We start from the raw sequence: 22,588 nt of genomic DNA on the forward strand, positions 1-22,588 counted from the left end.
CAATATTTGCCTCTGGCTTGTGGTAGATGGCCTTAACTATATTGAGAAAGCACACATCAGGAAGGAAGAAGGGGCTTATCTGAACATCTTAATGACACAGCTTATAAAATTAGAAAATGATCAACAAAAGGAACCAAAAATAAGGAGACAGAGGAAATAACAAAAGCTGAGAGCAAAAATCAATGAAGTGGAAACCCAAAAAACAATTGAAAGATCAACGAAAGTAGAAATTGGTTTTTTGAAAAACAAACAAAAACAAAACAAAACAAAACAAAAAACCCAAGATCGATAGACCATTGGCAAAACTCACAAAGAGAGAGAAACTTGATAACTCGTATTAGAAATGAAAAGTGGGAGATTACTACAGATATTGCAGAGATTCAAAGAAACATCAGAGACTACTTTGAGAAACTATGCCACCAAACCTGAGAACCTCGAAGAAATGATAAATTCTTGAACTCTTATAACCTTCCATGGTTGAGTAAGGTGGATGTAGCATATCTAAACACCTCCATCACTATTGAGGAAATAAAAATGGTAATCAAATGTCTGCCCAAGAAGAAAAGCCCAGGCCCAAATGAAATCACTAATTAATTCTTTCAAACCTTTCAAGAGGAACTACTACTAATCCTAGCCAGGCTCTTTCATGAAATTGAAAAAAAAAGGGGAACACTTCCAAACAGCTTTTATGAAACCAACATCACCTTGATACCAAAACCAGATAGAGATGCTGCCAAAAAAGAAACTTACAGAGCAATATCCCTGTGAACACAGATGCAAAGATCCTTAACAAAATCCTGACAAATAGGATCCAATGCCTCATCAAGAAGATCATTCACTATGACCAAATAGATTTCATCTCAGGAATGCAAGAATGGTGTAACATCCCTAAATCTATCAAAATAGTACACAACATCAGCAATAAGAAAAATAAAAATCACATGATCATATCAATAGACGCAGAAACCCATTCTTGATAAAAAAAAAACTGTCAGCAAGATGGGAATGAAAGGAACATTTCTCAATAGACTTAAGGCCATTTACCACAAGCCAATGGCAAATATTATCCTCAATGGAGAATAACTAACAGCCTTTTCTCTAAATTCTGGTATAAGACAAGGCTGTCCTCTCTCACCACTCCTATTCAACATAGTACTGGAAGTACTTGCTATAGCAATTAGGCAAGAAAAATATATCAAGGGAATCCAGATAGAAAAGGAAGAATTCAAGCTCTCACTGTTTGCAGATGACATAATGCTTTACTTAGAAAACCCTAAAAACTCTACCAAAAAGCTTCCAGAAACAATAGATTCATATAGCAATGTGGCAGGCTACAAAATTAACACACAAAACTCAATGTCCTTTTTATACACCAATAATGATAGGAAAGAAATGGATATTAAGAAAACAACCCCATTCTCATTAGCGCCACACAAACTCAAATATCTTTGAGTCAATTTGACCATATATGTAAAGGACCTATACAAAGAATACTATGAAACCCTGCTCCAAGAAATAAGAGAGGACACATGGAAATGGAAACACATATCCTACTTATGGATTGGCAGGATTAACATCATTAAAATGGCAATACTCCCCAAAGCATTGTACAGATTTAATGCGATTCCTCTATAGATACCCATGATATTCTTCAAAGAAGTGGATCGAACACTTATGAAATTCATTAGGAATAATAAACACCCTTGAATAACTAAAGCACTCCTTGGGAAAAAGAATATGGGAGGCATTACTTTTCCCAACTTTAAACTGTATTACAAAGCAATAGTTATCAAAAGAACATGGTATTGGAATAAAGAGAGATCCGCAGATCAGTAGAATAGGCTCGAGTACTCAGAGAATGTTCCCCAGACATACAATCACTTAATTTTTGATAAAGAAGCAAGAAATCCTGAATGGAGCAGGGAAAGCCTCTTCCACAAGTGGTATTGCACAACTGGTTAGCCACTTGCAAAAAAGTGAACTTATATCCCCAGCTAACATCATGTATGAAGGTAAAATCCAAATGGATTAAAGACCTTGATATCAGACCTTATGCCATAAGGCATATAGAACAACATATAGATAAAACACTCCATGACATTGAGACTAAAAGCATCTTCAAAGAGGAAACAGCACTCTCCAAACAAGTGGAAGCAAAGATAAACAGATGGACCTATATAAGCTGAGAAGCTCCTGCACCACAAGGGAAACAATGCTCAGGACACAGGAGACACCCACTGAGTGGGAGAAACTATTCACCCAATACCCATCCGATAAGGGGCTAATATCAAAATATACAAGGCATTGACAGAACTTTACAAGAAAAAAAAAACATCTAATCCCATCAAAAGTGAGGAGAAGAAATGTATAATTTGACAAAAAAGAAATACAAATGGCCTAAAGGCACATGAAGAAATGTTCCACATCACTAATCATCAGGGAGATGCAAATCAAAACAACTATGAGGTACCATCTCACACCACAGAGATTGGCGCACATCACAAAGAATGAGAACAAGCAGTACTGGCTGGGATGTGGAGAGAAAAGAACACTTATCCACTGCTGGTGGGAATGCCATCTAGTTCAACCTTTATGGAAAGCAATATGGAGATTCCTCCAAAAACTGGAAATTGAGCTCCCATAGGATCCAGCTATACCACTCCTAGGGATATTCCTGAGGAACACAAAAATACAATACACCTATATTCATCGCAGCACTATTTACAATAGCCAGACGCTGGAAACAATTAAGATGCCCTTAAACAGATGAATGGCTAAAGAAACGGTAGTACATAAACAGAATGGAATATTATGCAGCCATCCGGAGAGATGAAGTCATCAAATTTTCCTATACATCGTTTACATGGAATCTATTATGCTGAGTGAAGTGAGTCAGAGAGAGAGAGAGTTATACACAGAGTAGTCTTACTCATCTATGGGTTTTAAGAAAAACAAAAGACATTCTTGCAATAATTTTCAAACAAAAGAGAGGATGGCTGGAAGTTCCAGCTTACTACATGTAGCTCATCACAAAGAAAGATGAGTGCTGTTAGAGAAATAACTACATTGAGAACTATCCTAACAATGTGAATGAATGAGGGAAGTAGAAAGTCTGTCTAGAGTACAGTTGGGCGTGGGGTAAGGAGGAGGTAGATTTGGGACATTGGTGATGGAATGTTGCATTGGTGAAGGGAGATGTTCTTTCCATGACTGAAACCCAAACACAATCATGTTTGTAATTAAGGTGTTTAAATAAAAATATTAATTAAAATTTTTTTATCCTGGAGTAGGAGAATTGGAATATTGTTGAAAGGAAGTGGATACTGGTAGTAGAACTGTTGTTGAAATATTATATAACAAAGACTCAACTATCAATAACTTTGAATACCATGGCTCTTTAAATAAAAATAATTACAATTAAAAATATATTTTTTCTTTTTCAGCTTGTTCTGATGTTCTGATGCCTGCATTCAAATTACAGAGATAGGAATCTAATTTTAGGTAATTAGATTAATTAATCTAATCTAACTGATTAGATTAATTAATTCAGTTAGTTACTAAAGGTATCCATAACTTCTCTTACTAAACAAGGTTTCCTTTCCATTTCAGCTTTCTTGGAAACAGCGTAAAAGCTCCCTTATAGCAAAAGAATTTAAGTACTTAAGTTGCAAGTAATACACAAGTAGTGATTGTGATACTTAAGTACAATCAGTTTGAAGCAGCTTCTACAGAGAGATCCTGAAATCTAATTTTCCTGTTCAGGTCTATTGATGTTATCAGCCAAAGCTCCTTGACTGTGGTAAGCTAGCAGTTTCCCTTCCCTCCTTCTCTCCCCTAGCCTTTCTGCCCTCTCTGCTTATTAAAAGAGGCTTAAAGACTGCAGTCCTTGGGATCTGACCTCCTGAAACTATCTACCCTAAAAAGGTTAACTACAAAAGAACAGGGGAGGTCTTAGCCTACATTACTGTAATATCCCTGTAAAACACCAGTAGCAGCCATAGAAAGGGGTCTGCCTCCTTAACCAGGACCTTAACTGTCATTGGCTGGCAGGTGGTTGGGGGTATAAAATTTCACCCAGAGTGAGTCTTGGAGAGGCAGTGAAGTGGTGGACTGGAGAACTTGCTGCTGCTGGTTTTCAACAGACTTCGGCTGTATTTTCCCAGATGGTTTTATCCTTTTGCTCTTCTTGCCTGTTCCTGGCCTTCTATCTGACCTTACCCTGGTTCCAAACTCAACTCCCCCTCCCCTTTCTACTCCCCCTCCCCTACCTCATTCCTAAAGGCTTAAAGACACTTCTTGCCAGAGTCTTGCCTGCTGGGCTTTCAGCAGGCCAAGCCCTGGATTCTGACACTTAAGGGAACAGAGTTAATGCTCACATTTTTTACTTTCGAAAAAGTTCGGGGTCAGAGCAATAGTAGGGCATTTGCCTTGGATGTGCCTGATCAGGGACAGACCTGGGTTCGATTCCCAGCATCCCAATATAGTTCCCCAAACTTTCCAGGAGAGATTTCTGAGCGCAGAGCTAGGAGTAACCCCTAAACACTGCTGGGTGTGGCCCTCAAACAAAACTAAGGTTAATTTTACAAAAATAAAATTATATATTATATATTTTTATTCATCTGATGAAAATTGATAATTTGATGAAATAATTGATAGAATTGATAAGTAATTTTAAGTGCTCATTCAAATTTGGTTTAGTAATTTTTTTCTCTAACATATACTTTTCCATAATGTCATGTAATACTCTAGATTTTATTCTTAAAATTCCAGGTAATTTCAAATTCCAAAGTAATGTCCATGATTTCTTGAATAATAAATAACAATTACAGACAACCTTTTTTGTTATCTCAAAATCCATTTATTTTGCCTGGAAAGTGATAAAAACAGATTTTATTTATGAAGTTTGCAAGCAACTCTGTATATAAAAAGTATAATAACATTTCTATCTTATTTATATCAGTGTCAACTTTATTTCCTGAAGATTTCTAACATTTGATGAATTATTTTCTTTAGTTGAATGTGGTCCAAAAGGAAAAGAAAATAAACCATAGTTCTACTGAATATATTACATAAATATTCTAAATAAGTTTTACTTGGAAATTTTTTATTAAGCTCCTAAACTCAGAATAGTAAACTTTAAAATTATATTAAAATTCAGGCATACAAGAGATTTCTTCATGGATGGTAGCGTTTGGTGTCTGAAGTCTGGTGGTTGGCCACGTTCTGTCACTCAGGAGAAATACATTGAGTGCATACAACTTTCAATTTATTTCCCTCTGTCATTCAAGTGTCAGCTCCTCAATCTATGTCATTTACAGGGTCTCTTTTTCTAAGAGACATAAAGGTCTCTAACTTATAATCAAAGTCAATGGGTCTAAACTCAGGTTCCTTGTATTTTTTAGTCATCTTGGAATTCAGGTATGTGATGAGTTCACATTTTTCCACAAACAGCTCCATCTTCTTTTTATACCTTTTTCTTGAATATTCTGAACCTTTAGGATTAAAGGCTAGAGAAAAAATGTCACAGAAGTGTCAATATTTTCTATAAGGTTAGTGAATCACTGAATTAAAGACTAAGAGAATATACATGTGATTGAATTGTACCACTGTAACTGAAAAGATACTTAAGGCCAAGTAAAATTTGAGAATTATTCTGTTTAATGACTTTTATTACTATTATTTTTTGTTTCGGGGATATACTCAGCTTACTATTGGCTCTGTTCAGAGATTACTCCTGGCGATGCTTGGGGGAAACATGTAGCGCAAGGAATCAGACTAGGGTTGGTTGTGTGCAAGGCAAGTTCCTTAACCCTTATATTATCTCTCTGGTCTAAGTTTTATTCAATTCTAGATCACAATTACTCTATATACCTTCCTCTATGAATTATTGAGAAATATATTATTTATAGTCCCTACTTTCAAAACTAGAAATTTAATGTTTATGTGTATATATAAGTATATATGTGTATTCATTTTTTTTTAGCTTTATGGGCAACACCAGCAATATTTAGGACTTATTCTTGATTCTGCACTCAGGGATCATTCCTGGAAGAGTTTGGAGAACCATATAGGATGCTGGGAATTGAATTCTATTCAGTTGCATGCAAGAGAAGCCACCAACCCACTGTAGTATGGTTCCAGCCCCTAGTGTTTATAATTCCATTAAAATATTTGCCAAACATATTGCAAGAGGTCCAGCTTTCTTGGTTACACATACTAGTATTAATTTTAAATTAGTTCTTAGTAACATAACATTAAAAAGACAAACCTTTTAGATGTAATGCTATATATAGTAGCACAGATCTTTTTACACTTAAGAAGGGATATTTGGGTTTTAAGCATCCTGCTGCATTCAGTGCTTTAATTAGAGAAGTGGCAGTGCCCTGTAGTTAGGACAAAATATAAGTCATAGGTTATAAGTGAGTTTGACTTCTTTTTGGGTGACAAATAGATAAAACTATGAAGATAAGAGTTAAATGACCATTTTTCCATTACAAAACAGAAAATGCAACTGACTCTTGAATAATGTAGAAGTAAGGGGCATGATCCTCAGTTTGGTTCCCTAGTCTAAAAGTCATTATACATTGCTTTTGAATCTTTCAAACTTAACTGCAAAGAACCTGCCCTTTACCAGAAGCCTTACTGAAAATATAAAAATTGGATTAGCACATACTTTGTTTGCTGAATACATTATATTTTATCTTCTTAATAAAAAAGTAACTAGAAAAAAGAAATTGAAACTAAAAAACTGGCTTGCCATAACAGGTTTTATCCTGTTGTTCTTATAATGCACAGGCTTAGAAGGAAGAGTTGAAAAAAAATCGTGTGTACATGGATCCATGTGGTTCAAACTTTTGTTATTAAAGGATATACTATTTATTTGATTATGAAAAAGATTACAAATTTACTTAATGATGCATGAACTTCATTATATAATTTTCTGCAATTTTTTTCTTTTTTGGTTTTGGAACCACACCTGGTGGTGCTCAGGGTTTGCTCCTGATTCTGGACTTAGGGTCCATCCTGGTAGGCAGTGGAGTACCTTTTGGGGCTTACCTTGGGTCAGATGTATATAAGACAAATGCCCTAGCTGCTATACTATCTAGCCTGTGAATTTTTTCTTTTGTTATTTATTTCAGCCATATCCAGCAGCATTCAGGGGCTATATGTCTCTGTGCTTGGAGGTCACGCCTTGCCATGCTGGGAATCAAACCCAGGCCTCCTGGATGCAAAACCTTTATTCAGTCTATTGGGCTGTCTTTGGTTCATTTCTCTGCTTTTAGCTGGGTTTTGAATTATCTTCTCTACCTACATTATTCAGAAGTGGCCAGTTGACATTCTAAACAGAATTCAGAGATTACAGTAACCACTGTTCCATTTTCAGCTCAGAAAAAATGAAGATGTGAGCCCTTTTTAGAGAATGCTTATGCTTAGGGCTTACTCCTGACTCTTAAGGAATTATTCCTGGTGATATTGGGGAACATATGTAGTGCCAGGGTAGTTTACATGCAAGCAAATGCCTTAAACCCTACACTATCTCTCCAGCACTAAGAAATTTTTTTTACATCTCTTTAAATGTATTCTTTTTAAAAATTTTTTTATGAAACCATTGTGAATTACAAAGTACTTCATAGTTGTATTTCAGGCATACAGAGCCATTCTCACCACCTGTGTTGACCTCCTTCCACCAAAGTTCCTAGCATGTATCCTATACCCTTAGCCCTCTGGCCTGCCAATGTAACAGGCCCATGTTAAGTTTAGATTGTTATAGTTTAGGTCTTTTTTTTATTTTTTTTGATTTTTGGGTCACACCCGGCAGTGCTCAGGGATTCCTCCTGGCTCTACGTTCAGAAATCACTCCTGGCAGGCTTGGGGGACCATATGGGATGCCGGGATTCGAACCAATGACCTTCTGCATAAAAGGCAAACGCCTTACCTCCATGCTATCTCTCCGGCCCCTAGTTTAGGTCTTTTGATTCTATTGTTGTTGACTTTAGCTTGAATATTTAGTTCTGTACTTTTTGTTTCTCCACCAATGCACCTGAGACCACGTAGCCCTCAGCCCCCATCCTCTTTTTTCTTTTCTCAATTTTGTAGAAAAATGAAAAAATATGAGGTAAAACAAAGTAATTCACTTCACAAGGTTCTATTAAAAAGACAGAAGTCCCTATCTAGAAGATAAAAATTAAATAAAATAAATGAGAATCAAGTGAATAAACTTTCTCTTCACTTTAGTGCAGATATTTGGAAACTAGCTATGAAAGCATGATCTTCTACCTTTTTATTTTACAGTCAGTCATAAATAAACTAGATTGAGTAGTTTTGCAGAGATTAGATTTCTCTCATACACATGCATAGAAAATAACATAACTAACCTGTTCCAAATATCCAGGTAAAGGAAGACTAGTAAGTGATATTGGTTCCTTTAAAGGGGGGAGTTTGTTAGGAACTGTTTGATTCCAGTATTTCTGAGGCAGCCTAAGAACACAAAATTCATTAGGTTGAAACTCAAAAGTGATGAGGACAAAGGAACTGTGTGGATAGAGGAATAAAAAAGGGTCAAACATAGAAATGACGCAATATATTTAGCTACTGAAATATAAAATTATACACCTGAAACAAAAAAAATAGAAACTTACCAAGTAAATAACAAAACAACATGTATACACACAAAAGTGTAGTTACCAAAAAGGACACAGATGAAGTGGGAAAACTGGGCAAAAAGGGCTAATTGGTAGTGGAAAGACATAGACTTTTGATGGAGGCCATATTTTGTATGTTAAACTATTGTTATAGATGTCAAGCTATACCACTGTATTTCTAAATTCTATGTAATATTAAAGGCCTATATTATGCTTAGAAATTATTCTCACCAATTTTGCATTGGATTATTTCCCACTGCCTTCCCCCATTCAGTCTGGGGTTTTTGTTTGATTTTGGAGTTTGATCCAGCAGGGATCAGGGGCTGTTCCAGGCTTTGTGCTCAGAAGTTGCTTCCATAAAACTCTGGGCACCATGGTTGCCAGGATTCAACCCAGGTCTTCAATACACCCCTCCACTCCTACACATGCATTGGTTTATCTCTCTTTATTGGCTCCTTCCCACATTAGCATGTAAGTATGCTCATTCATTCCCCATTAAGGGAAAAGAAAAAAAAAAAAGCACCTTCACTCCTTAACTCCTATTACCCAGTGACCACTGTCACTTCTCTTCTTAAATCTCTTCAAACAATGAGCTTCATTATCAATCACCAACCATCTGCAGGTATAACTCAATCCACACAATATCTTAACAAATGAATAACTCGTAGGCATTTAAAATAGGAATTTTTAAAGAGAGATTTGGTTTGCAACTTCTTGTAGAAGCCTGGAAATAGGTAAGTAGCCACTGCCCTCTTCAGTGCAGTGAGATTTAAAGCCCTTCCTCTTCTTTCACTGCTAATCTTCTTGGTCTTCCTTGTTTCTGTTGCAGCTGTTACAACCTCTAGATTATGAACAAGATCTTAATCTCCTCGCCTCACACCTACTCTCTGCACTCTGCAGATGGCTTCTGCTCATCCCTACTTGACACAGTTCTTATTAAGATAACCAATGACCTATTCTTTTTTAAAATTTAATTAATTAATTAATTAATTTTGTGGTTTTGGGGTCACACCCATCAGTGCTCGGGGTTACTCTTGGCTCCATGCTCAGAAATTGCTCCTGGCAGGCACAGGGGACCATATGGGACGCCGGGATCCGAACCGATGACCTTCTGCATGAAAGGCAAACTCCTTACCTCCATGCTATCTCTCCGGCCCCTTAATTTTATTTATTTATTTATTTATTTATTTATTTATTTATTTATTTATTTATTTTGGTTTTTGGGCCACACCCGGCATTGCTCAGGGGTTACTCCTGGCTGTCTGCTCAGAAATAGCTCCTGGCAGGCACGGGGGACCTTATGGGACACCGGGATTCGAACCAATCACCTTTGGTCCTGGATCGGCTGCTTGCAAGGCAAACGCCGCTGAGCTATCTCTCCGGGCCCCTTAATTTTATTTTTTAATGCAACATTCCCACCACCAATGAGCCCCATTTCCCTCCTCCCACACCCCCTGCCAGTATTTGAAATAAGCATTCTAATAAAAATTTGTCATGCTCTTCACGTCTTTGTTTTGCCTGTTTCCAAGCAACATTTAAATCTGTTGACTAGGCACTTCAATATATAATCTTTGCATTCTTTCTTCTCTCTTTCTTGACTCTTAGTTCGTCTCCATTTCATTTTCCCTTAAAGTTCTTCTAACATTTACATTTGTATGTTGGACATTTTAAGGTTGTTACTTTTCCTGAAGGGCCTCAAACTTGCTATACATTTTGGACTTGATTAGTCCTACTTCACAGCTATTTCTGCCTTCAGTTCATTCTCATTAGTAAATGATGATATCTTTCCAAAACAAATTGGATCCAGTTTGTTGTCTTCACACTGCCTGTTGGATCAAATCCAAATAAACAATGGAAAAGATTTTACATGATCTTCCCCACTCTGGCCCTACTTAACATCTCCAGCCTCCTATACCTCTTGCTTCCTAATCTCCCAATCACATTGCAGCTTGGGGAAAATTCTTGCAGCTTTTGGACCCTCTGGTCCAGATTTATTCCCTTCATCTAGTCAATTTCTACTTCTTACTCAGGAATTACAGAAATAGACAATTTGGTCCAAATTGGTACCTGTACTTCACTATAATTCTGGCACTATCTTATCCTATCCCTATCTTATTCTGTTGTCAAGAACTTAAAAGTCTTAGTCCAGGGCTGGAGCGGTGGCACAAGTGGTAAGGTGTCAGCCTTGCTGGCGCTAGCCTAGGACAGGACCGCGGGTTCGATCCCTCGGTGTCCCATATGGTCCCCTAAACCAGGAGCGATTTCTAAGTGTGTAGCCAGGAGTAACCCCTGAGCTTCACCAGGTGTGGCCCAAAAATCAAAAACAAAACAAAACAACAACAATAACAACAAAAATGATACTTTAAAAAAATCTTATTTCAGAGCCTCAGGCTCTTGGGACTGCAAAAATCAGTGCTTGTTCATCACCATAGCTGTATGTAAGGATTATACATACATACATACATACATACATATGTGTGTGTGCATGTGTAAATGCATGGCTTGTTAACAAACATAACACTTAATAAATATGTGACAGTGAATAATCTCACCTCATAAATTTCTGGAGTTTCTCCTTAGTTTCACAAAGATATATACGATCACAATACTCAACAGCATAGTTAACATTACCAGGTACCAGGGCTTCATATCTGAAAGATAAAATTGTATAGTTGATATGAAATATGTGTAATAAAACGATACTTTATTCTTATATTAATGCAATTCAAGGAAGAAACAGATTTAAATATATAAATCACATATTTTTCTTTAGTTGAAGAGAATAAACTTGAAAAGAAAAATAGATCATAGTAACAAGATGATTATTTAATGGATTGATAGAAAAAATATTTCCTGAGTAAAATTCCCAAGCAAATATCATTACAAAGCAATTGAATTACCAGGAAAATGTTCTCTAAATGATATACAATAATATACAAAAGAAATTTTTGAAAAGCAATTCATTTAATATCAATCACATACACACAAAAATAGGCCAGGGGGATTCAGTGATTGACCAAAACTTCTTTGGGAACTGGGAGCCATCAAATATATGTTAAGAAATTTAAAGCAAGTATTTTTCTGGATCAATGTTTTTAAGCTGTTTCAATTAATGTTCACAATTTCTATAAAAATACAGATAAAAATAAAATGAATATAAAGCAAGCTTTTAGTAATGTATTTCCAGAAGCAGAGAGTTATCCTGGGTATCTAAGAAAAAAATGCAAAACTTTGGAACCAGGCAGACCTCGGTTTGCTTTTAGATTTAGCCATTACTTGTGCAACATTGAACTTATGTCTGAACCTTAGTGAACTTTTGTCTTCTAACATGAAAGATGGAGATAAATTGCATATTGTGATAATAAGATAATAATGTTAAGCCAATTAACAGCCATACTCGAGAAGCAATAAGTACAGCATAAAAGGAGCTATAATGATAAATCATTCTAACACTGAACATGAATGAGATCTTGTCTCACTTAAAAAAAAAAGCCCTCATTTTTGATGTATCGTTTTTACAGTATCATTAGTGGTAATTTCATGCATACATCTGAAATAGAACATTTTACAATTCAATAATGGTGACCCTTTGACCAAAAGGCCAGGGACTACTGTATAAATTACTTATTTCCTGTGCTTCGTGGGGTCGAATGAAGACTTGCCTTTGCTCTCCATCCTGATAAGTCACTGGACAATAGCCTTGCAGTTCAGCAGACTTTGGAAATCGATTTTTTAGCTCTGACAGCGTCAGCTGCTTGGGGATCATGTCAGTAGAAGGAAGTGGATGAGGAGCTAATGGAGGAATGTATAGTTCTGGGTTCTCCAAAAATTTCTATTAAGAAAAGCTTACAAGGTTACAACAGTAATATTACTTAAAACAGGAATTCCATGACAATCAAAAATTTTAGAACTCTCCATATTTTTAGAAACAATAGTTGGACCCTCAAAACCATCTGAGAGCCTCTCTCTACAATCACCTCCTTGATGGAAGGTTCTTGTGCACATACTATTAAGTGATCACATTGATAACATCTCTTGGCATTCACCCATTCACACAAAAAAACGCAAGCTGAGCTCTACTACGTGTCAGATGTTAGAGAGAAATCAGTCATTGTTAATTCCTGTCCTCTATGGGCATATTGAGTACTTGGTCAAGAATGTGGTTCAAGATATAGAACACATGTTTTAGCATGTTAGAGGCTCTGAGTTTTATCTCTAGCACCGCAAGTCTCTCTAACCCAAGCACTCCAGCTTGTAAACTCTAGTTTAAAATTCAATAGGAATGGGGATATAGCTCAAAGGACTGGAGTTCAGTCATTTGTATGGTCATGTGAGAGGTCCAGGTTTGATCCTCAGCACTGTGTGATAACCCTTCACTAGGAATAATCCTCAAACAATGCAAAATTAGTATCTTCATCTTCAGTTAATGCTTTGTAAAAAAAAAGGGTAGGCTTAATACATAGTCTGTAATGACACTTCATTTTCAAACTCTTGATTACTATTTAAATAAACAAGAAGAAATAAACACCTTTTAAATAAAGTGATAAAATCATAATTCTTCACAGAAAAACAAAATGTTCAGAGGTATTCATGTGCCTTTTATGTCATTAAAATATGGACAATGTAATACCAAATCATTCTATATTGTGCTCTATTATGCAGAATTATAAGTAATTACACAGTAAGTTCAAGTGATAGCACTTTATTTTTATTTAATTAATATTTGATTGAAGTAATATTGCACTAAAGCACTATTAAGTTTCAAATGTGACTCATTGAAAGTCAATCTGTTTATGCTTATTTTACTATATTTAATTGTTTTAATTTATTATTAATTTCAACCAAACATTTCTAAAGCACAGGAGGCAAATGAAGCTGAAGTTTCATTTCTACTGGCTTATTCAAGGGTTTAGCTGATGCTTACTTGTGGGGGTGAGTCCTAATTCTCCCTGTGAACTGAGTTTGAATCCTCAGCATTCTTCTATTGCTGGGACTTAATATTGGATTTTAATTTTTCCCCCAACAGTATGTGCTCAGGGCTTACTCCTGGCTCTGTGGTCGGGAATCATTTCTGGCAGGGGTTGAGGACTATTTGGGATTCTGGTGATCAAACTCAGGTCAACCATGTACAAGGCAAGGATTCTGTCTGCTGTTCTATCTCTCCAGCCCCTGAGACTCTCTACTGGGTTTCCTTGCTTGCTACAGTAGGCCAGGCCAATGATTTATCTCTGACTTTTAACTTCTGCTTTGAGCTAAAAAATTCCTGAGATGTAATTTTTTTTTAGTCTCTGAAACACCTAATTAAAGGTTCCAATCACATGGTTCCTGGGTCTTAATTCTTGGGCTTTCAACCTCAGACCACACCTGTGGTTAATCAGTTCTAATCCAGATTTTCTCTTTCCCTAGTAAAAATATGGAGTTAGGATCAAACTTACTTGCAGATTTTCTTTAGAACTCATTTTATAATAGTGCCCTCTGAATTCTGCTGTAAATTCCAGTGAGTTTGTATGAGAGCAGTCAACTAATTCACCAGATTCAGCCAAACTGACAGGGCAGAATTGTCCAAATTCACCCAGTCGAGAAATTAGTTCTTGAGGTGAAATACATAACTTGTCAATGAGGGCAGCCTTTCCTATATAGTAGTAAATGTTAATTATTATACTTTTTATAGAGTATATAATGATTTAAAATATAAAATAACTTAAATCATACAAGCAAATACAAAACATGCATATTTTATTTCAATAGAATAAAAATCAAGTTTTTTCTTCACTCTAGTTTCTCAATTCATAGAAATATACCATAGAAATATAATCACTGTTAAGTTAATTTATCCTTTTCAGATATCTTTTCCGCATGTATATTTTTGGAACATATATATTTATGCTCTGTTATTCTATATTGTACTATTACATATACTATAGTACTCTATATTATACTCTGTTATTCTACAATTTGCTTTTATTATTTATTTATGGCCTTTGATATCTTTCCATGTAAGTTTACAAAATTTATTTAATTCTATTTTGGGGAAGGTTTCCAAATCAATTCTCAGGAGATCCAGGGAACTATATTTAAATATATATACTTTATATATATTCCTATATTTCTTGGTCACATGAGCCAGTGAATCAAAGCAGGGTATAAAGATGCAGTGTTTCATGGATCATGTGATAACATAATTCATCAAAGTCACCTGGCAGTGTTTGGAGGACTCTTGTATCCTCCTGGTAGTTCTTGGGGTGACTATATGAATGAATTAAGGTTGGTCACATGCAAGAAGACATACACCTTAACTAATTTACTACCCTTTCTGTTTCTTACCTAATTCTTTTTTTTTGTTTGTTTGTTTTTGTTTTTGTTTTTGGATCACACCTGGCATCGCTCAGGGGTTACTCCTGGTTCTACACTCAGAAATCGCTCCTGGCAGGCTCGGAGGACTATATAGAATGCCGGGATTCGAACCACCGTTTTTCTGCATGCAAGGCAAATGCCTTACTTCCATGCTATCTCTCCGGCTCTTATCTAATTCTTTTTAAGTGTATAAATATATTTAGGACTAAATATGTGACTCAAAAGGTGGAACAATTGCATTGTATGTGAGAGATTCTAGTTTTACCAGGGCACTGCAAGCCCTTTTTCAATTTATACTGTTGAGTATGACTATGGTTCATACTATATAATGATCACCATAAAATATTAACAAAAGAATAAATATATTCATATTTTAGTTAATAATTACTCCCAGTTGGGAATGCCCCCCAAACCCCCAAAGAACCCTGTTGAGGAGGCTAAAATATTATGACTTTAATTTCTAAAATATATGAAAATATTTATTTTTCTAATTCTTAGAACATTCTTTTTTTGGGGGGGGGGGCCACACCCGGCGGTGCCCAGGGGATACTCCTGGCTGTCTACTGAGAAATAGCTCCTGGCAGGCACCGGGACCATATGGGACACCAGGATTCTAACCAACCACCTTTGGTCCTGGATCAGCTGCTTGCAAGGCAAACGCCGCTGTGCTATCACTCAGGGCCCTAATTCTTAGAACATTCTTGAAGAATATCTAAATATCTCATTCTATTTGGCAATGTCTATACATTTTATTGCACAATGTGATCTGATGAGGAAGGCAGACTTTAATCTTCAAGATCAGACTTGCTCTATTTTATTAGTCAGAATGAATGTGATTTCTGATAAAGAGCATGAGATGGAAATTGAAAGAGATGAGCAAGAGGACAGACTTTCATTAAACTATTCCACAAAATCATGCAATTTGCTGCAACATAGTTGGGACTAGAGGATATCAAGCTTAGTGAAAGGATAGGGGTAGACACAGAGTTCTCTTTCTCATATGTGGGTCTTAAAAATAAATAGCAAGTGGGCTGGAGTGATAGCACAGAGGGAAGGGCATTTGCCTTGCACAAGACAGCCTGGGGTTGGATTTCCTGGCATTACAAATGGTCCCCAATCACCGCCAGGAATGATTCCTGTGTGTAGAACCAGGAGTAGCCCCTGAGCACCACCGGGTGTGGCTCCAAAGCAAACAAATAAACAAACAAAAATACACAGCAAGGTACCAACAAAGGATGAAAGGCAACAAATGGGAAGCTTAATCTATATAACTGAGAGGGAATGGGGATTTGAGAGAGAAGGGCTTTGGGGTCCTTAGAAAAAGGGCTGGGTACACTGGGGAGGAGTGTAGTGACTGGATTACATGCACACGAAACCGTCATTAGCATGTTATTAGCGGTATGATAAATCCAGGAACATACCTCCCTCCCACAAGGATTAAACTGTTCCAGGAAGAGATAAATACAAATGGGAAATATGGGAATACTGTGGTGGCCCCATTCGTATCCCTCTTTAGGATTTGAGGCACCCATTCCCAACATCTGGGAACATGTACTGTATTGAACAGGGAATTGGTCTCCATCACAGGCTAGACCACTTCTCAATGTGACCTGTGGTTGGTCACTAGGTTGGTTGCTAGTTATATCAACTATAAAAGCTGATAAACTTGAGAACATTTAGGATTCATTCCAGTGCTTTCCTAAGGGACCTTCTGAAATTTCTGTTTACCATACTGCCATTCTCTTTCTGTCTAATTCTAATATATCCTATCCAGTAGGATGTATATCTCTGCATCAGAGCTGTCAGATAGAATGACTATTTAAATTTAAACTGAAGATAAATAATGAAAAGCTATTATTATAAAAGTAGTCCTTGCAATATTTGGGCTATATGTATACTAAAAGTATGCAGTTTTTCTAAAATTCAAACTTAACTGGGTCTTTTATTTCCACTGGCCATATCAACGCTATACCTGAGGATGCTTTCTGATGAAGCTTCTGCACAAGTTTATACTTTGAGTCAATTTACAAGAAAAACTAGTTAGGGCAGCATGTAAGTCAGAAAGGAGACAGAATTTTTACTTTTAAAGTTGCTGTGGGATGGTTTACTAGGGGTTTACCATCAAACACGTATTGGGAGTAGGTTTCTAAAAATGTAATACTCTTTTCTCTTGCACTCTTATATTTCCTGTAATCCTCAGGTGAAAATGAATTCCTAATCTGCAAACAGGAACCATGAGTAAGGTTAATGAAGCAAAACAATGCAAATATCGAAATCCTTGCTCCATTTCCCTGGTGCATTTTTTCTTCATTAGATTGTCTCCTTATACACTATAATATCTTCTTCATGGTTTCTGAAGTTAAAACAAAATAATAATAATAATTGCCTATGATACTCCTACAGATAAATTCTTTGGAGTCACCTCTTTTTTAGAAATAGCAGATGTTAATAAGTTTTCTTTTATTTTGTAATTTTCTTTTTGAGAAAATAAATCATTATATGACTATATCAACATATATTTATTTTATGGATTCCAACTATCAATGAAATGCTTTCTTAAATTTTTAATAGATTGAATGTTTGTAAAACACTCTAGAAATTATAGATGGCAAAAATAACTTTTATCTTATACTTGTTTATTTAGCTCTCTTTTTATTTTATAAATAAAACTTTGCCAAGTGTCATCCACAGACCACAGCCTTCCAATAACAATACTATTCTGGAAACTAGCATTTAAAGCTCTCCTCTATGGAATTCCAACCATGATAAAATTTCTACTAGTGAAAACCTATTATTTTTATTATTATTATTATTATTATTATTATTATTATTATTTTAATTAGGTTTTTTTTTGCTTTTGGGACACACCCAGCAGTGCTCAGGGTTACTCCTGGCTCTGTGCTCAGAAACTGATCCTGGCAGGCTCAGGGGACCATTGGATGCCAAGGATGCCAAGGCTGTCCTGGGTCGGCTGTGTGCAAGCAAGGCAAATGCCCTACTGCTGTGCTATTGCTTCGGATCTCCCATTATTTTTATGTGCTAGGTTCACACAGGCATTCAATAAATCTTAGCTTGAATAATGGAAGCCGTGTTTATAATACATATATATCCCATAATAATTTTATCTGAAAACACTTTATAATATTGTGGGAACAGATGGTCAAATTAAATTATGGTAATGTGTTATTCATGTATAGACTTAGAGTGCATATTTTGTTCTATTTTAACTGTTATTTTTGGCAGGGCACACCCAGTGACACTCAGGGGTTACTCCTGGCTCTGCGCTCAGAAATCACTCCTGGTAGGCTTGGGGGACATTAGGGGATGCTAAAAATCAAACCTGGGTTGGCTGCATGCAAGGCAAATGCCCTATCACTGTGCTATCTCTCTGGCCTCTGTCAAAATTTTTTTCAATTGCCTTTATTCTTACCTTCCTTTATTCTTCCCAGGTATGTCTGTATATATTTATTCATCATTTGAGTGACTTTTGTGGCTTCATTCCATATCCACCATCTACTGTGAAATCCATCAATTACATGCCAGTTCTGGTGCTGTTCTTGATAAAATTGCTTAATATCAAGAATAATTTTGTGATACTTTGTATTCTTGACAGCTGTGATGTGTGCACTATTGTGCAATGGGTAGGGTAGATTACTAAAAATATAAAAATGAAAAAAGCTTTCAAAACAGGTTTTATCTGAGATGAATCTTTAAAAAGATTTTGTGGCCACATCAAGCAGTGCTCAGGGCTTATTTATGGTTCTGCCCTTGGGAATCATTCCTGGGAGAGCTTGGGAGATATTTATATAGGGTAGTGAGACTGAACCCAGTGGCCTACTTACCCATTGTACTACCACTCTGGCCTACTCATTTCTTTTAAAGCTCAACTTCCTCATGTTACAGAAACTTAAATCCAAATGCAAAGGGAGAAATTGGTATAAGAGGAGATTTCCCTGAAATGCTCAGTAAACTCTAAGATGTTTGAATCAATTTTTCCTTTTAAACTATGAGCTCTGTTTGGCAAATATGGGTGTAGTCAAACAGGCCCAGGCATTTTGATACGGAATCTTTGCTTCAGTACATTGAATCTCCATATCCTCAACCAACCCCTGAGAAAGACATACATCAGATCAGCCAGGTAACTTCCTCTGCTATGGTTTAAAGTGTATTCCTTTAGAGGCTAGACCGATAGCATAGTGGGTAGGGTGCAGATTCGGGATTGATCATTTGCATTCCATATAGTCCCCTGAGTCTGCCAGGAGTAATTTCTTTTCTTTGCATTTTTTAACACCATGGTTACAATGTTCCTCATAAATTATTTTTTACAAAAATATACATTACAAAAATAAATAACAAAGTTATTCATATGAGTTTCAGTCAGATAATGTACAACACTTTTCACCAGTGCACATTTCCCACCACCAATGCCCCTAGTTCCCCCCACCCCTGCCGTCTGCCTCTGGCAATAAGGAGTAATGTTTGAGCATAGAGCCAAGAGTCATCCCTGAGCACTGCTGGATGTGGACTCCCCTCTTCTTTCCCCCACCTGCTCTAAAGTTTATTCATTTTATCAGCACTTTCATTATACACATTACCTTGGCTCCTTTTTTTTCGCTAGCATCAATCTTTTAAAAATTTCTTTGGAAGGCACATCTAACTCAAAGATGATCATGGGGATGATCGACCTGGTTTCCAAGACATTCACTTGATATTTAGTGACAGGGTATCCATCAATAACAACCCTAACGGGGGGAAAATTGGGCAAATTAAAAACTCAAGGTTCTTTTCTTTCATACAACCCCTTATTTCTTTAGGATTAGTCCTATGCTCCTTCTTATGTAATGATATTTACCTCATCTTCACATCTCACCGCCTTTTATTTAATATATTTATTTATGTATACATACATTTTATTCTTTGGGGAAGTGTTAAGTCATAGAGTACATAGTGGCTACTCACAGATTTGTGCTTGGGAATCACTCTGAGAAATGCTTGGGTAAACATGCAGTGCTGAGTACTGAATCCAGGCTTCCCACATGCAAAGTACGCGATTAGCCGATTTTGTTGTATTTTGAGCCCTCTCCTTCTCCAACCCAGGAACCATAAGGAGGGCAAGAGTTTTGCATATATAGCTTTAAAATAGAGCTATGGTTTCATAGAGCTCAATACACAATAAGCATAATGTCTTGAGCATTATGTCATTCAATTGCTCTTTTTTCTAAGGATAAAGCATTGATCAGAGGGCAGCTTCTTTTTTTTTCTTTTAATATATTCTTTACTTGAATTATTGTGAGAAATGCAGTTACAAAGTTGTTCATCATTCAGTTTCAGTCATACAATGTACAATTGTATGTACCAGTGCACTAAGGCACCAATGCACATTTTTAGCCACCAGTGTCCCAATTTTCCTCCTAATTCTCATCCGCTCATTCCTTCATCCCTGTCCTCCCCACTGGCTGCCTATAAGATAGACATTTTTACACTCTCTCTTTCTCCCCACCTCTCTCCTTTCTTTTTCCCTCCCTCTCCTTTTTTTCTTTTAGACATTTTGTTTTGCAATATTGTTGTTGAAGGGGTATAATGCATATCATTTTATCTCCTTTCAAAGGCACACAGATTTAGATTTCAAAGTTTGATTCAAAGTTTCTCTAATCTTCATTTTTCAGTAAATTAAGAAATATTATATATGTATATAAAAATTAGTTGTTGATGATATTGTTGTGTTGGTAGGAGGTAGTTTTGGGCCTTTGGGCCACACATAAGACCCTGTTCTTGAATTCAAGGCACTGAACATAGTTCCCTATTGACTCAAAGTTGTTTTATATGTTCCTTCCTTTGATTTTTATTGGTGGTGGTAGGGAGTGTGTAGTTGGGTCACACCTAGTTGTGCTCAGGGCTTATTCATGATTTAAGGATAATTCCTGGCAATACTCAAAAAGAACATTTGTGATTTAATCCAGGTTGGCCATGTGCAAAGGAAGTGCCTTACCAACTGTACTGTCTCTATTGCCCAAGAGAATTGATATTTAAATACTAAAGATAGTAGATTAAGTATATAAAACAGTTATAAATGACTCTGATAAAAATAAATAGAATATAAGGAAAAGATTTATTACATAGAGAGAAGGTTATGTTCTATGCTTGATTTAATTAAAAGTTCTCTGAGGAGACTCGGACTTTGAAAGAAGAGTGATTGAGGGGAATTCAATGCTATCTGGATAGAAACAGTTCAATCAAGCCTCATCATGTCTCAGAGAAGAAATGATGGGAAATTTATTGGTTGGTTTTGGAGCCACACCCGCAGGTACCTGGAGGCTATTCCCAGCTCTTTGGTAAGCTGTTCTCTGTGGTATTTTAAGGGGACCAGTATACAACCAGGCTTCTTGCATGAAAAGTACTTGCTTATGCCACTAAGTCATCTCTCTGGCCCTAGGAATAGAGGTTAATTTAAATTAACCTGACAGACAAAGTTAAGTAAGTGTTCTTGTCAAAATGAGGGAGATAAATAGGAGGAGCATTCTACAAATTATAGGAGGCATAATCATAATGGTAAGGAACTTAACTCCATAGTGGGAACAAGCTGGGTATGCTGATTCTTACAGACCCCAAACACTCCTGCTTGCCCCATATAATAGATTTCTAGACCTTGACTAGTTAGCAAAGGTTGGTTTGGAGAGACTTTGGGATGCCTTCCCTAAATAATTCCCCAGCCATATACTGAAAATGCCACATTTTTTTCCTATTAGAGGATAAAATCACTTCTTTGCATTTCAGAAATCAGGACTAAAGGCATTCAGGATGAATGGCAGTCCCAAGTTTGGCCTGAAGGTGAAGTTTCACCTTTGTGACACTGTCAAGATTGCTTAAACAAAATGTCCTGTTTTGGCAAACTGGACATTAGGGAAGAAGAAACTAAAGTTTTATAAGTCTCTATGGCTTTTCTAAGGAAAAATTGTGCAACATCCCAGAATCTGCTTGTTCAGAACTAAAATGAGAACTGTCTAAGAGCAGTGTCAAGGAAAAGCAAGGAGGCTAAAATGTAAGACAAACTAGAATTGAAGAGATCGTACAATATATAAAGCATTGGGATTGCATATGATCTAGCTGGGTTTGGTTCCCTGCACCAAAAATGGTCCCCTGAGCACTTCCAGGAGTGATCCATGAGCACAGAGTCAGGAGTAAGCCCTGAACACTGCCAGGTGTGGTCCAATGCCCTCAACCAAATAAACACACCCAACCAAATGCATAAAAATAAGTTGGAGTCAGCAGGGGACCATGGTCAGTGCCCTGAACTTGAAAATAAAACCTTAGAATAAAACATCACTGGATTTTCCCACTAAGCCTGAGTAATAGAAGAAAGGAACAGAAACTGAGTTTAAGCCTGAGAACTCAGGCTTATGTGTCCAAAAGTAGCTTCAAGGGAGGGGCACTGCTGTTAAATAGAGACCATTTTCCAGGAATCAGTGCCACCTGAGATACGAGTAGGTTCATTTTCTCATCACCCTGTGATGATAGTATCCAGGAGATACTATGAGTCTAAGAAGTCACCTGATGGAGACTATACACTGCAGAAGCCTGTGCAAGCTCTGGAT

At 36.6% G+C, this 22,588-nt stretch overlaps 2 protein-coding genes across 2 annotated transcripts in view; both read right to left on the reverse strand.

The window, feature by feature from the left end:
• The window catches only part of SESN1 (sestrin 1), a 595,113-nt gene that overhangs the window by 552,730 nt on the left and 19,795 nt on the right, over positions 1 to 22,588 (reverse strand). The window lies entirely within an intron of this gene.
• The window catches only part of AK9 (adenylate kinase 9), a 190,930-nt gene continuing 173,640 nt past the window's right edge, over positions 5,299 to 22,588 (reverse strand). Inside the window, 8 exon segments of the mRNA XM_049772605.1 lie at positions 5,299 to 5,507; positions 6,269 to 6,383; positions 8,376 to 8,478; positions 11,195 to 11,293; positions 12,305 to 12,474; positions 14,078 to 14,274; positions 18,427 to 18,650; positions 19,592 to 19,738. Of these exon segments, the coding sequence (XP_049628562.1) occupies positions 5,299 to 5,507; positions 6,269 to 6,383; positions 8,376 to 8,478; positions 11,195 to 11,293; positions 12,305 to 12,474; positions 14,078 to 14,274; positions 18,427 to 18,650; positions 19,592 to 19,738 (1,264 nt within the window).

The sequence above is a fragment of the Suncus etruscus genome, chromosome 4 (assembly GCF_024139225.1).
Source record: "Suncus etruscus isolate mSunEtr1 chromosome 4, mSunEtr1.pri.cur, whole genome shotgun sequence".
Classification (NCBI taxonomy): domain Eukaryota; kingdom Metazoa; phylum Chordata; class Mammalia; order Eulipotyphla; family Soricidae; genus Suncus; species Suncus etruscus.